At 41.3% G+C, this 15,187-nt stretch overlaps 1 protein-coding gene across 1 annotated transcript in view; it reads right to left on the bottom strand.

Moving 5' to 3' along the window:
• epb41l3a (erythrocyte membrane protein band 4.1-like 3a) overlaps positions 1-15,187 on the bottom strand; it is a 28,936-nt gene that overhangs the window by 5,909 nt on the left and 7,840 nt on the right. The window contains exons 8-17 of the mRNA XM_030767372.1: positions 13,835-13,879; positions 11,778-11,930; positions 11,566-11,663; positions 11,111-11,286; positions 9,417-9,500; positions 7,399-7,589; positions 6,093-6,140; positions 5,206-5,241; positions 4,400-4,465; positions 3,413-3,601 (exon numbers count right to left, since the gene is read on the bottom strand). Coding sequence (XP_030623232.1) covers positions 3,413-3,601; positions 4,400-4,465; positions 5,206-5,241; positions 6,093-6,140; positions 7,399-7,589; positions 9,417-9,500; positions 11,111-11,286; positions 11,566-11,663; positions 11,778-11,930; positions 13,835-13,879 — 1,086 coding nt within the window. The remainder of the gene's footprint in view (positions 1-3,412; positions 3,602-4,399; positions 4,466-5,205; positions 5,242-6,092; positions 6,141-7,398; positions 7,590-9,416; positions 9,501-11,110; positions 11,287-11,565; positions 11,664-11,777; positions 11,931-13,834; positions 13,880-15,187) is intronic.

The raw sequence follows: 15,187 nt of genomic DNA, 5'->3' as shown, positions 1-15,187 counted from the left end.
AAATTTAAAAAAAAAAAAAAAAGAGCAGGCGCGTAGTTGGCTTTTTTTTCCTGCGTTTACATTTAAATGAGGAGGGTCTAAGCAAGTGCCCGTGATGCAGCTTACGTTTGGTCTAAAAAGCGTGAGAGACATCAAATGCCGTGGTCAGGGATTTGTGTCCAACAGCCAAATAAAATGTGCAAAAAATACATAAAAATATAAAACTACAGAGAGTGGTGGCATGCCCGAGCATATGTGACTTGTTCAAGTCTGCAAAGCAATGGCTCAGGATTAACAAGCATTTCTTGGCTATTTCTTTTTTTTCATCTTGTTTCTGAAAACAAGGCAAATGCAGCTTAAGAGCGTGGGCAGAGCGGGGTCAGAGTGAGGGGTAGTTGACCAATCCACGGCGACTTTATACTACCACTCTGGTTGTGGGGGAGGTTTTGGTTAGATAGGACACAGGTCCAGGGCTCAGGTGGAGATCGGCAGGTGACTTGACTGGAGACTTGACTGGAGATTTTGGAGGAAATCGAAGTGGAGATTTGAGTGGGGATTTGAGTGGAGACAAGGCAGGCGTGCCCCTGTCCCTCAGGGATGGATCTGTAAGCAGTCTGAGCTCAGCCCGTTGGGCCTCCCCAATCTCGTCGCTCGAGCGTATGGCAACCACCGTTCTTATGGGCTCAGGCGAGGGGACCCTGGCCTCCTTGATAGTGATCACTGGTGCTTTTCCTTCCCTGACCGTCGGGGCAGAGACTTCATATTCAGTTGCTACAGGGATGATCTTCACGGTTGCTCCTGACTGGTCAGTGAGCTTCACAGTTGTCACTGATTGGCTAGCTAGCTTCAAAGTGGCTGAGGATTGGTCGGTTAGTTTCACAGCTTCTGTGGATTGGTCAGCGGACTTTACGGCTTCAGTGGATTGGTCAGTGAGCTTCTTGAGTGAATAGGTTGGAGACGGCAACTCTCCCTCTAAGGCTTGCGTCATCACGGTGACAATCTTCCCTGATGTGGTGTCGTAAGTCTTGCCAAGAGTGTAGGCCTTGTTGTTTATTTCCTCGGTCTTGGTGATAAGCTCGTCTCGCAAGGTCTCGTAGCTCTTGATTTCCTCATCCCCTGTTGCATCATCTCCAGTTACTGTGCTTGTCACAGCTACTATTTTGTAGCTGACTATGTTTTTCTTTTCTGCTACTTTAGGAGGGACTTTGTTTACAACTACCAACCCATCTGAATCCTACATGTAAGATACAAAGACCCATGTTAGCGGTGCATTTGTCACTGTGAAGGCAAGAAGAGAATCAAGAGCTCCAGAGGAAGAAGATAATGGCTGTTTATGACTGTTTCAGTCTGTTCCAATGTCACTATCTCAGGACAAAACCTGAGGCTGTGTTTAGTTCTCCATCTTGAAATACTATTGAAGTAAAAGCAACTTGAATCTTGATCTGAAAGTCACTAATGGAACTGTCCTTGAGTACACACAGAAATGAGACGCTTACGTACACACACACACACACACACACACACACACACGCACACGCACACGCACACACACACGCACACGCACACGCACACGCACACGCACACACACACACACACACACACACACACACACACACACACACACGCACAAATCTGCTTTTCTTAGTCTTGACTCACACCTCATTATGCTAAGAGAGGCTTTTGAACGACACAGAGATTATAGCACAGATCTGGACTGAGAGACATTTCCAACCTACCACATTTGTTTTCCTGTCCAAATCACTGTCCAGGGGTGCCACTTTCACGATTTCTGTTTCTTTATCCTCTGCTTTTTTGTCTTCTGTTTTTATGTCTTCTTTCCTCTGTGCAAAAGAAAGAAAGAAAAAAAATACATAAAAGGTTGACAGATTATATCTGTTGGAAACTAGCCAAAAGGTAGGTTATGTGGGCTGCATGATATTACACATTCTATTTGATATTTCAAAGGCACTTTCTATGTCTCTGTTAATGAGGAACAGGGTATAGTTATAATTCTCCCACATAACTATTACTCAGGAGTTACACAACCAAGAACTCTTTAGTTTGCATAGACAGACGGAAAACAACCTTAAGTCCTGCTTCTGTGGTCCTGAGGGCGGAATTTTCTTTAAGACCTTGCATGTTTGGTATGACAATTCACTTTTGGTATGACAATTCAGTCTTAATCTGTTTCTCATTGAAAGATGGCTCACCTAAAACCAGAAATAACCGTGCAAACATGCAGTATCATGAATGAACAAATAATTGTTGCAATGGATGACTTTATGGAAGGATAATAATGGCCAGTATTTCGAACACCTCTACTCCCCACTTCTGAAATGACTGTGTGTATATCAGCAGTTTAAATGACTTCTATCTGGTAAAATGTGTACTGTGCCAAGAGTGTTTGCTGTTTTAAGACTCTCCATGCTGTTGGCAAGGCTGAAGTCTTCAACTTTATTACTGCCATTTCACTGCCATGTCATTTACAGCCACACAGCAAAAACAAATCAATGCATTCTGGCAATGGAATGGCTGAATCATTCAGAGGCCCCATCTAAGGTTGCCCCTCATTTTGTTTTGTCCACTTCAAAGAGTCTCACCTTTAACATGAACTTCCAGACACAGGCTGTCTCTACGCTAATGACTGCAGCTTCAGGACATCATCGTCTGCACAGCACTGGTCTGGAGGATCCATAAGATAGACAGCCTAGTACACGAGCCTACTCATCAGCCCCTTTCACACATGCACTGCAACCATGAAATAATCGGGATTCTAACCGGAGGGGCTGTATGTGTGAACAAAAATGTCTGAATCAGTCGACTCAGATTCTAAACGGACTTCATTCTACCAGCCCCCTAGTACAAACTCTGTTTTCTCTTCGTTTGGGTCCATGTGTGAATAGAGCGGTTTATACTCCGGAGTATGCACAGCAAGCAAGTGAAGGTGAAGAGGAAAGGTCATTTACATGAAGACGCCAATGAAAATGTCTAACTGGAGAGACGATGAGATTGGGGGACTTCTGTCGATAAGGGCCGACGCTGAAATCGTCAGACAAAAGTTGGTAGCCTCGTCTACTTTTTTGGATTTTTGCAGAGTACTTTTTGCGTCATGTCCTGCGTTCTGCATGGTCTACGCAGGCCCCACCCCCCGCCTAAACCAAACGGAGTATTTGAAGCATGTGTGAAAGCGTCTGAATCGGACTATCTGCTGCTGTGTGCTGCATGTGTGAAAGGGCAACTTTGGACATAATGCGAACCTGATTCTGCGGTTATAGTCCATACTGCCTATGTGAAAATGGCTATGGTCTCTCAAAGCCAGTGGCAGACCAATTGGTATAATTTCCATGGAGACAGAAGGGTCTGCCATGCAGAGAGGTCTGGATACAAAACCTAAGGTGAGTGTCTGGGAGATGAGGTTTGTTTTGGCGCCTACCTCGTCAGGCACGAGGGGTTCGATCATGGGGGCTTCGTCCAGTCGCGGGGAACGCAGCGGTGATGAGGAGAGACGTTTCTCCCACTCGGTCAGGCCTGTTTTGTCAGTGCCCTTCTCCAAGAATGTTCTCTTCAGCTCACTAATGTTAGTCTGATGTTTCAGCAGCTCGTCCAGAGCGTCATCCGTGTCCTAAAATACAAAAAAACCCCAAACAAAACAAAAAACAAAACAAACAAAAAACACCTTAAAACCTTTTAGTACTCTTTTTTGCCTACAGGTTCATTGCAAAAAGAATTGAGCTCAAACTGAACAGAACACAGCACGCAGTAATCTGAAATGTTGGCCAAGGCATGTTACTGGGGCCCAAGGATTAAACCTAGTGGTAGAATGAATAGATTGAAGATTCTCCATTCAAAAACCTCAATCTAGACTTAATCTTCATCTGGGAAATGAGCCCAGGCTGATGATCAGAAACATGGTGAAAGCATATCAGTTTTTCTCTCTGTGGACTCTGGAAAATGCAGCAAAAAAAAAAAAAAAAAAAGGACACCAACATGCTGAGCAAGTGTCTGACTGAGACACGAGAATCAATCTCTGGCTCTCATACAGCCCTACTCACATAAGTCCCTCACTGAGATAACAGAGGAGACTAAATCTAAGCTCCAGGGCTTTAGCCCTGAACAAAACATGCACAAAACCCCCCCAAATCAGGCTCTCCTCATCCAATTACCTCTCCACACGACAGCACGGCCAAACTCTTATGAAACAACGTGATTAAAAGACACACAAAGCCACTCAATGTGAGTTAGTGAATTCCCTTTTTTGGGATTGAGGAATAAAAAAATACCTTGAGTCTCATTAAGGATTATAAAATGTAACTGATCGATTTGAGCTCTCCTGAGGATCTGCATAAAATCAACACGCTGGTGCTGCGTTTCTACAGGAGTTTACATGCCATGCGTTCACTCCCTTTCATTCCTTACCAACCTCTAGCATCAGCTTACTGTGTCTGACAAACACATTCTCCCCTTTGATTCGTCTTATGAAACTGGACTAGGGAAAAAAAAGACGTCTTTTTATTCATTTCTCTGCTCCTGAAAAAACATTTTTTTTTGTGTTCGTCCCAGTTAAAAACACAAGGTCACTGCAACAGAAATTTCAAACGTAAATGAACGCGTCCATGACACCTCAGAACCACACAAGGTCACAAGAGGTCATACAAGGTCACATGAGTCAACTTTAACATTCACTCATTATCATGGTAACAGCTGTGAATAAACATAAGGCGAGTTAGCCCATCACTGAGAATGCTGCAGTGAAATTCTAACCATCTAAAGTACTCAGTATCTTCAGACTGTTACTGTCATAGTCCCCCGTTAACTAAATGTTTACTTCTTGAGTATTACACTGTGTTCATGAAATTTTAAGTTTAAATTAGGTACCAAATAAACTATTGTTTACATAAGAATTACGCAAGTAAAGAATTTTAATTTACCACATTTACATCCATATGTTATTTCATGCTTTTACCACAGAGCAACAGTAATTAATATCCCGTATCTGTTGAATCTACTGACCTACAGCTTCTTATAAGTAGATAGACAAATAGATACACAGAAAGACAGATATATAGAGATAGATATATAGATAGACAAATTTATCTATCAATGCATAGATATATAGATAGATAGATAGATAGATAGATAGATAGATAGATAGATAGATAGATAGATAGATAGATGGATACACAGATAGATACATAGATAGAAAGGCAAAAAGCAAATCATACAGACCTGTGTCTTTATTTCTGACTCATCCTCCTGGTCCGACTGCACACAGAAGAGAGAAAACCTCATGTTAAAACCATATAAAAAGACAAAAAAATCTGTGAAACTTGTTGTTGTTTTCATTTTCCCATTGATTTAACTGCAAATCTCTGATACAGTAACTTTTGATACAGGCTGTTTCATTCACAGAGCTGCATCCAAACATGCACATGTGGTAGAAGCATATTTGGTAAATATGTGGATTCTGATAAAACAATTGGGACATTTTCAAAGGCAAAATTAAACAACCTGGCTGAGAACTTCTCTTCTTCTGTCTATGTAGATAAGAGGGTAATTAACCAGCAGAAATCGTGTTTGGATTCCTCTCAAATGTAAATCTATTTAGAGTTCCAGCAGGTTTCTGAAGAGTTTTCTTTGGCTCCAAGAAAAAACTTTTAAAAAAATGTTTTGTTGTTCTTTATTCTTCATATTTTTCAATCCACCATCACTAGGTGAATAGAGCTGAACATTTAGCCAAAGCTGGGCACAGCGTGGAGAACTATCTGTCACTATTTTTCAGCTGAATGTAGGACTGAGCCGGGCTTGGCTTTCTATCACATTCAGACTCAGTAAGACAGAATAAGACGTTTATGATGCATGCAAAAAAATACAAAAGATCATTCTCCAGCCAATCACCAGTCAGTGCATGTGCTTAATGCCACATTACTTTCCCAAGTCATTTCCTCGCCAGCCACTTCAAGCTCAGTCTTATCAGATACAAAACTAGGACCAAATACATGACGTGTGAATGGATGTTTTGATAAATTGTGGCAAATATGGGAAAAATGCCAAAAAAGCAAAAAGAAGACATGAGAATGACGTGTGATAATGTGCTTCAGTTCAACATTACAAACCTCTGTAGCTGTCAGTTCACCATCGACAGCTGTGTCCGTGATATCGGTCTTGTTTTGAGGTTTGAGAGAGCCAACAGTAATCCAGGGGAGAGCATGGACAAAGACAGGGTCAGAGTTATCAGTCTTATGAATTCTGCTCCTCTGTTTTCTTATTTACTTCAGCTGCTCACAGCGAGGTGACACATTTCAGATGCAAACGGACGAGGTCCGTCAAGGTCACCCACCTTACCTCACCGGGACTGCCTCTAATACCGAATTAGAGCATCGTTAGGATGACTCACATGGCACTTAGGCAGTGCTTGAAATAACTGACAAATACTATTTTCAGCTTGAGAGCATCTTTTCATTCTTTTTATCTTTCATCTTTTTATGTCTTTTCATTCTAAATGACATCATCTTCCAACACACGGGAAAATATGTTCCAGGCTTTTTTTTAAAAAAAGACATCAGAACGAACAAACTTTCAAGGCTGAAACAATGAGGTCTAAGTTCTGAGTTGTCATTCAGCCCCAGTTCTACTCTGGCTTTAGTCTAGTGTTTGCTCCTGACCATGAGGCTGGAGCTGTACTTTAACTGCTCCAACACTGCTCCCTCAAAAAGCCTCCTCACCAGGCTCCTCTCAGGAGACAGACTGAGCACATCTGACGAAGGTAAAAAAACGGACAGAGGGAGATAGGGGGGTGGAGCTGGGAGTGATGGAGCATGACAGTACAAGAAACCAGAGCTAGACGAAAGAATCTGTTCTACCTCACTACGTCAGATGAAAGGAGACCATCTGGGCTGTCTATGGGATCAGAAACCCATAAACTACCATCACTGCTTTGGTGATTCTCATCAGGATTCAGGGCAAATGTGCTACACCAGCCTGATAGGTTTTTGTGAGCTGAGTGCTGAAACACCCTTTTTGTTTTGCAAGCCTGGGACTTCAGCTGTTAATCTGAGATCATGCACTGTTGCTGACGTCAAATGAAGTGAACTGCAAAGCACTCGAAATTTATTGAGTACTTATTGACTTAATATGAAAGATTCTATTTTGATAAAAGACTAAAGACTCATATCTTCAGTATGATACTTCAATATGATATCACTCATATGGTCTACAAATTTGTGATGACTTTACTGTACTTTTTTTTTTTAATTTGTCATCTGTATTGGTAAGTAAATTCTTTCTGTATGACTGTCTTAAAATGCAACACACTGCAAATCTTAAAATCCTTATCTATACACTTAAAGGACAGACCAACTGTTGATCGTATTACATGTACGAAACTGATTTGTAAAATACTGTAAAAAGACCTGACGTTACCCTTGTGTCCTGTCGAACAGGTGTGGGCGGACTGGGCTGCGACACTTCAGTGGCCTTCGTCGTCTCGTCTTCCTCTTCCACTACTCCTTCCTCTGCCTTCTTCTCCTCTGCCTTTTTCTCCGGCGTCACTGTAGTGATGAGGTCGCTCATGGCGATGCCTTTGGCCGCTCCGTACAAGGCTGTGCCCATCTCTGCAGTGCACGCACGCACGCACGCACGCACACACACACGCACACACACACACACACACACACAGAGAAACAGAAGATCATTCAATAATCTGAGACTTTCATTCATTGCACTAAGATTGCGACATACGTTTTCAAGTTGAGACACTGACGCTTGTATGTTGCAATGGATTATCGCACAGCCATTCTGCATTCATTAGAAAACCACCAGGGTTTCAGGAGACGGCATCAAAGCAAGATTCAATTACCACACCAAACACACATTCCAAATCAAAGCCTTCACTTTCAGATATTAGCCTTGATCTCAAAGGAGAAACAAAAGCAATATCATGAATTAACACAATACTGAACATTGTGTAGCTGTTGGAATGAGGATGCCGGACTAAAATTTGAAAATGCATTGAAAATGACATATCATAATTAAAGCTGTAAAAAAACATGCTGGCAGCTTAACAGAGCTTCATAAGGATCTCAGATGGTCTACATTTGTGTTTAATACGGACTGAGTGTGTATGTGTGAGTATGTGTGTATTTATGCTTATCTGGTCCTTTGAAAGTTTATCTCAAGTCTAACTGAGAGCAGAATCCCTAATGTTGTATATGAGTTATCTTTCTACATATTTCAGCCTTCAACTGGAGAGACAAACAAGAAAAGGAAAAAGAAAAAAAAAACAAAGAACACAAATGGCGAAGATTGAGTGGTTTGATCCGTAGTGAATGTTTGATCAGTAGTGGACAGCTGCACTCTGAAACCCTGACTATTCCAGTGTATCTGTCTCTGTGTCTGAAGCAAACCCCAAATATCCTTTACTGATCCTGCCAGCCAGATTCATGTCAGATCCATTGCATCAATCTCCTTTTACATGAAATTCTACAGGCCTTTTTACCCTTTGACAATTGCAATACATATGTTTTTGACCTATATCTTCAATCTGATACTGCTGACTACACATACTGTTAGATAAACATACTGTGTTTTTTAATTTTTCTCCTCTGTATATTAACTGTACTTTCCAACAGCATAAATGAACGCAAACTGTCACATAATACCAAATGTACATTTCATCCACAAATACAAGGTTTGTGATCAAGCTTCTTACTACAGAAAGTGTAAAGAAAAAGCATGATTGGTACACACAACCAGCGTCTTTTCAGTCGAAGGACAGAGTAAGAAAGAGGGAGTATTGTGGCACAGATCATCTTCCGTCAAATTAGAGCAAAACACACCAGCTTATCAAATAGGCTTCCAAATGTTCGGCCTTCTCGGTTTCACTTAGCAGCCACTCTTATGAAGCACTTCAGAGAGCAGTCAAAGCAAGGGCCTGCAGTCTCTCCCATGATCAGGCCCCACACACTCCGACAGCACTTATAGACTCTCAGCTGCATGCTAGCCCCAGCATGTGCTACAGAAAGAAGAGTGCAGCTAACGCCATCTCATGCCAGGCTAGCAGGCCAATCAGAGGAGCCATGCAGAGCAGGTCTGATCACACTGCCAGGTGGGTGGTGGGGGGAGGGGAGGAGAGGCAAGTCTAATCAACAGAGAAAATAGTACGACCTGACCAATTAAAATGTAGGAAAAAAAAAAAAACAAAAACGAAAAATGAGGCAGCAAAGCTTGAGAGATCATAAAAACGGCATCCAATCTGCCACTACGGTTATGAGCTTCTGAAATCAACAAGCTCCAGGATTATAAAAACATAGCGTAAACACACACACACACACACACACACACACACATATATATATATATATATATATATATATATATATATATATATATATATATATCTGTGTGTATGTGTATATGTATATATATATATATGTATCTACCTGCCGGTTCAGTGCCATTTATAGCAATAGGTGGTTTAGCATCCGGGATTACTGTGGCTGTGTTTTGGGGAGTACTCCGCTGAGCTGGGAAGATTCACAGAAATTTAAGACTACGGCAAAAATTCACACATTGTACAGCTTTAAAATCTGTCTCTCTGTGGAAGAACAGAAGTGAAACTGTTTTAGGAACACTGCTTTATCAAATCACATATTCTATATGGACAGCTCTCTGCAGTACAGTGCAGAATATGCAAGCACATTATGTTTTCTCTGTTTTCTGAACTTAGCAGTTATATTTTCTTCATTTGAGCCAAAGGAAGTCAGCCACGCAAAATAAAAAACAAATAAATAAACAACTATTAAGGTCTAGTTGGACCTCAGCAACTGAGCAGGATGAACAAAACCATCAAAGCAAACAACTGCAATGACACCTCAATAAAACCTGTTTTACGCAAAACAATGAGGACGGACAACAACCCCTATCTCATATTGAATGGGCATTAGCGGTGATTATGGCCAGCCAGTCTTCCACATCAGTCAGTCAGCACGTTAACGTCAAGGCCCAGCTCCTGAATGCTCCCCGTATACAGCATCAGCTCTGCAAACAGCAGCCACACATTAGCATTCAAAACACCAAGCCTTAAACACTGGACCAACAGCCCATGCCACTGATCAAGTCAAAAAAAAAAAAAAAAAGCTTCTAGCTTCTACTGGTCTTCTGAGGCACAATAAAATTCAAATCCTCCAATTAATCAGGGGAAAACAAAAGCGTCAACGCGCTCATGAGTGCAAAGATTAGCGGGTACAAAAAACCAAGAGTAAGCTGAAAATCCCTGCGGTGAGTGAGGGTTTGGCTTTTTTTTTTTTTTTTTTTGGTGCTTTTTGGTATAGAATAAACCCTGGCTCTTCAGAGGACCAGACCCTCATCAGAACAAACCATTTACTGGGGTCTGGTTGTACACTGGCCAGAGAAATAAGGACATTAACAGTGGTGTGGGAATGCCTGATAAAGCAGAGAATGGAGAGAGAGAGAGAGGGCTGTGCTAGATTAGCAGTGGAGGTAGAAACAATGACTCTAGCCACACTGGAGCTGAGTGACCGGCTTGTGGCAGCTGTGCCAGCTGTCACGGACCTTAGTCTACATTCAAATGCACTTTTAGCTTAAAGCTCAGCTAAATCAGAATTACACACCCGACGACGGAGAGAGTACAGTATGGCAACACACAACACAACACAACCTATGACCGCCAAGGATTCTCTTTGGTTATCATGTCCTTTCAACGGATGTGATGTTCAAAAAAGAAAGATGGGGAAATAAAATGACTAAAATTATTTAAGTGTGGCAGCTTTTTGTTTTTGTTTTCTTTTCTTTTTGCAGAGGAAGCAAGGGTACAGAATGTGAAAGAGGGCTGGATGTCTTGTTCTTTGTAACACTAGCAACACAGTAACACATCACCTCCTGTTACCTGTTGTTTTTCTCTGTTCCCCATTTGGAACACTTGATTTGAGCTGACATCTGATAATTACGCAAAGAACATCATGCTTTTAGTTTCACACTGAGTGATCTCACCCTGAAACAGCACTCACACATCTCACGAACTCTCTCAAATCAGCGCACACCTGTATACCAATACTAAACATCATGGAAAGGAAGAAAAACGAGTGAGAGAGAGGGAGAAAACAGCAGCACTGACCTCCATCTAGGCTTCGGGACATGGTGTAGCGCTTGCTGGAAGAACGTTCAAAGTAGGGTGCGGGGCGGACGATCTGAGAGCTCGCCCGTCGGGTCTGGGCCTGTGTTCGGCCACTGTAGCGGAACTTAGAGCCAAGGGTCAGAAACTTCTTGGGGGGCGTCTCTGGAGCCACCAACCTGGTGGATGGGGATTCCTCAATTACAGGCTAAATTCATTGGCTGCATTCACTTCTTTTGTCTGCACTTTTCACAAAACTCAGTGAAACCAAGTAAGCATTCAGTAATGGAAGACATACAACAGAATAAGAGTCAAAAGCAAATGTAGAACCTTTGCATTCTGTGTACAGCATGGAGTTGCATAGGGTTATGGTCATAAGGTTTAAGATAATGGTGACAAGAAGCTGATATTTTCATTTCAAAATTGATGATTTGCTGATGAAAACTGACAGTCTTTACCTGAAAAATGTGTGGTGCTCCACACAGACTTTCCAGAGTCGTTTGGCTGCCCTGTGGTTGGGTAGTTTGAAGCCAATTGTGCTTTCAAATTGCTCAAACTACAGAACAGAGGCACAGGAACTCAAAATGAGACACTCCCTCTATATTTAAATTTTGACACAATCCAGAGAGAAACAAGTTCAAGAACCCCTCATGCATAGACGTGACCGTACCTCCCCGGGGCGAATTTTGATGTAGAAGTTATTCCTCTTGTAGGAGATCTTGAGGACCTTAGGCCAGGCAAACCGGTTGATGCGTAGTCTGTCGCGGTAGATGAGGAGGCCCGAAGAACACACTCCCAGCATAATCTCCACCCCTTCTGAATCCTGTTGAGTGATTGGATGAACAAGCTCTAGTCATCGGGTAAGGAGCTGTCAAAGAACATGGCTGAATGATCAGCTGGTCTTAAAATAGGGTGAACTATGGTTCCAAAAACAACCACAGTCTCCAGGTAAACATGTGAAAGGCAAAAAACTTGGCAGTGCAGTGAGCCTGGCAGGAAACCTTTTGTCAAGGATTTATCAAAAAAACCAAAATGACTTCATCTTCAACAGAGATCCAAACCACGTGAGACAAGAATAGCTTCAATTTGATTGTGTCTGTGTGTGTGAAGCAAATTGAGACAGGAACTACTGTTGGTCAGCCAGTGTGGTAACACTCTTGAATAAAAAGAGAATGAAGTGTCTCTCAACAGCCGATTTGTTGCCTAATCTTATTTTCACTGAGTGGCTTTCGCAGGTCAAATCTCACATCTTTATCTGATATTTTCTCCCCTACACATCTCCACTGCATGGATAACAAGTCCTTGTTTCGACACACGGTACAGATAAGACCACAAAAATTGCAACAATTTTTAAAATGGCCAAAGAGTTACAATACAAATGTAAGCAGGGTGCAGTTTATTCATTAAACACAAAGGAGCTGTGTCCCCCAACTGCTGCACCCAGTTGAGGCATTGTCCTCACAGTGAAAGGGGTGCAACATACATCTGGGAAATGCAACTGGCTAGGTGTGTTAGCCAGAGTCACTACCCCTCTCTGTGCTGATTGGCTGTCATTGTCGGTCAGGTGACCATGCTGTTAGGAGATGGCTAGAATCACACTGTGTGAGTAGCATCCCCCTCAGAGACTGTTATGTCATTCAGGATGGTGAGTACTTAGCTCTACAGAATGATGCAATTCAGCTTCAGAGGAAGGCATGTATTGGGCTCACTCCCTTTAGACTCGAGTGGTTGCCATGTGAGGGGGACAGATGTACGACTGTTTACGAGTAACAGTAATTGGACATTCCCTGTACAGCAGGATCAATTTAAAATAAAAAATAAAAAAGAGGCTGTGAATTTCAGGCGACTTTTCTTTTGTCTTCAGATCAATATTTGCTCCTCATGGCTGTACGTTTCCAGCCGTTTAGACACCTGTCTGATCACAGATGTGCACTGGCATAGTGGAATTAGGCAAACATTAATATTGGAGTTGTCAAACAGGATTACTTCTCTGTGTTTTCCATGCTACCTGTGGGTCAAGTCAAGATGTCAAACTGGCTTCTGGGAGTCTTAAGTCTTCAATCCAAAGACTTAGCATCTTCTGGTTGAACAGATAAGCTCATTAAACCACTTTTAGTTTTGGCCAAGACATTACAAACACCACACACATCTTCAGAGGGGCCTGCTGGACCTTCTGTTGGAACAACATTAAAACTGGCAGATTTGAAAAATGACTTAAGACTCTCAGTTTTAGGCCTTTCTTCTGCATTGATATTCACTGCACATCCAACCTCAAATTATGCACTGGGGAAAGGGGAGAGGGGAAATGGGCGATAAAACACCTACAGTGATTTGGGACAAAATGGTTTCTAATCTATGCCAACTACAATGAGAAATATGAGGTACCTACTGCTGGGTGGCTCCCATGATGAATGGTGGTTAACCAATAGGATGAAACTGAGTCTGAACTCACATTGTACTGAGATCAAGTAATGAGAATTCACAATGAAGTCTAATAATTGGCCAAGGGGGAGGGGGCGGGGCATTGTTCAAATGTTCTCTCCTATACTTTAGCAAACTCAAGAACAACAATGAGTCACAATGGAGGACTGCTGCAAACTAGCTGCAGCTACATTCTATGATCATGCACAAGGACTTGATAGGACAGGATACATACAAACATACATAGTACAAACATATATACATAAATACAAACAGACACACATAGATGCACAAATGCAGCCTTACCTCTCCCTTAGCTGGAGACAAGCACTCAAAGAAGCTTCCTACCAACTAGACCATTCAGTAAGAAAAGAAAACAGAAGATGGGCTGATCTAACAAACCTGAATATTTTCCAAACTGATCATTGGTTTGTGTCAAATGCTCTTATGTAACACCATCCAATGACCAAATCTGAATCTATGAATACTCTTTCAAAAAATATTTCTTTTAACATTAGCCAATACATAATTGCTGTGATCTCCATCTTAGCCTCAAAAGGCACTTTTCTTCAGGGGTAGTAATATTTTGTTTCGGCCCTTTTTTGTAGTATGTAGTACTTGCAAAAAAAAAAATCAATATTTAAACAACAAATAACTGATAGTGTTCTGCACAATTATCCTTTCATGCAGACTTAAATTTGGACTAAAAAAGACTATTTTAATCACAATATGATGAGGCTCAACTACAGCACAAAACAATGACCTTTTTTTAATTGTTCATTTTTTAACTGTAAACAGTGACCAGCAAGCATGGACAGAACATAATTAAATCTAAAGAAGTCAGATAAAAAAAGGATCAAATTGTAGACAGACTAGCTGTTTGTTATATAGTCAAAATAATCAGAATGTAAGTAAATCACCCAAGTCTGCGATAAACATCGACAGAAATAAAACTGTGAATTTCACACTCCTTAATTTCATTTTCATAATTCACTATAGTGAGTTAATAAATACTGAAAATATTACACTGTGTGGGTCTTTTATGAATTGTTTCTAAGCACAGTAAATGCCATCATATTTTTAAAAATGCGTTTCTTATCTTTATATTGTTTCATTTATCTGGTATGAGCTAATCTGAAAAAGATTATGTAAATTCAAAGTTAATCAGTGTTTGAATGAGGCCTGAATACATAAACTGGTTTACAGTGTAAAATATGATCAAATCTCAGCCAAAGCAGCCGATAAATTATGTTTTTTTTTCCAGTTATAGATGAACATTCTCCATCACAAATCAATGTGCATTTGGATTGCCTGCACACTGACTCCTCGGTAAATGCAAAACCAAAGCATCTTCCTGGCTTCTCCAGTCTCATAAGTCATTAGATGTCATTCCAAACAAATCAGTCTGATGGAAGTTGGCCAGAGGTATTTGTTTTTAGTTTACCATGTCATTAGAGATGACTACTGGGTAGTCTGTAATGCCTACCGCTACCGTTTCCAGAGATACCTGACAGTTAGCCAGGACACAGCTGACAGTGCAACCGATGACAATAACACAAACAAAACAACACACATCAAACATAAAACACTGATAAACCATCTGCCAATGAACCAATAACTACACAGCATTTAAATTTCATTTCTAGTCGGGGTGTCAGT

This window comes from Chanos chanos, chromosome 3 (genome assembly GCF_902362185.1).
Source record: "Chanos chanos chromosome 3, fChaCha1.1, whole genome shotgun sequence".
NCBI classification, from domain to species: domain Eukaryota; kingdom Metazoa; phylum Chordata; class Actinopteri; order Gonorynchiformes; family Chanidae; genus Chanos; species Chanos chanos.
This window is presented reverse-complemented; position numbering and strand designations above follow the sequence as displayed.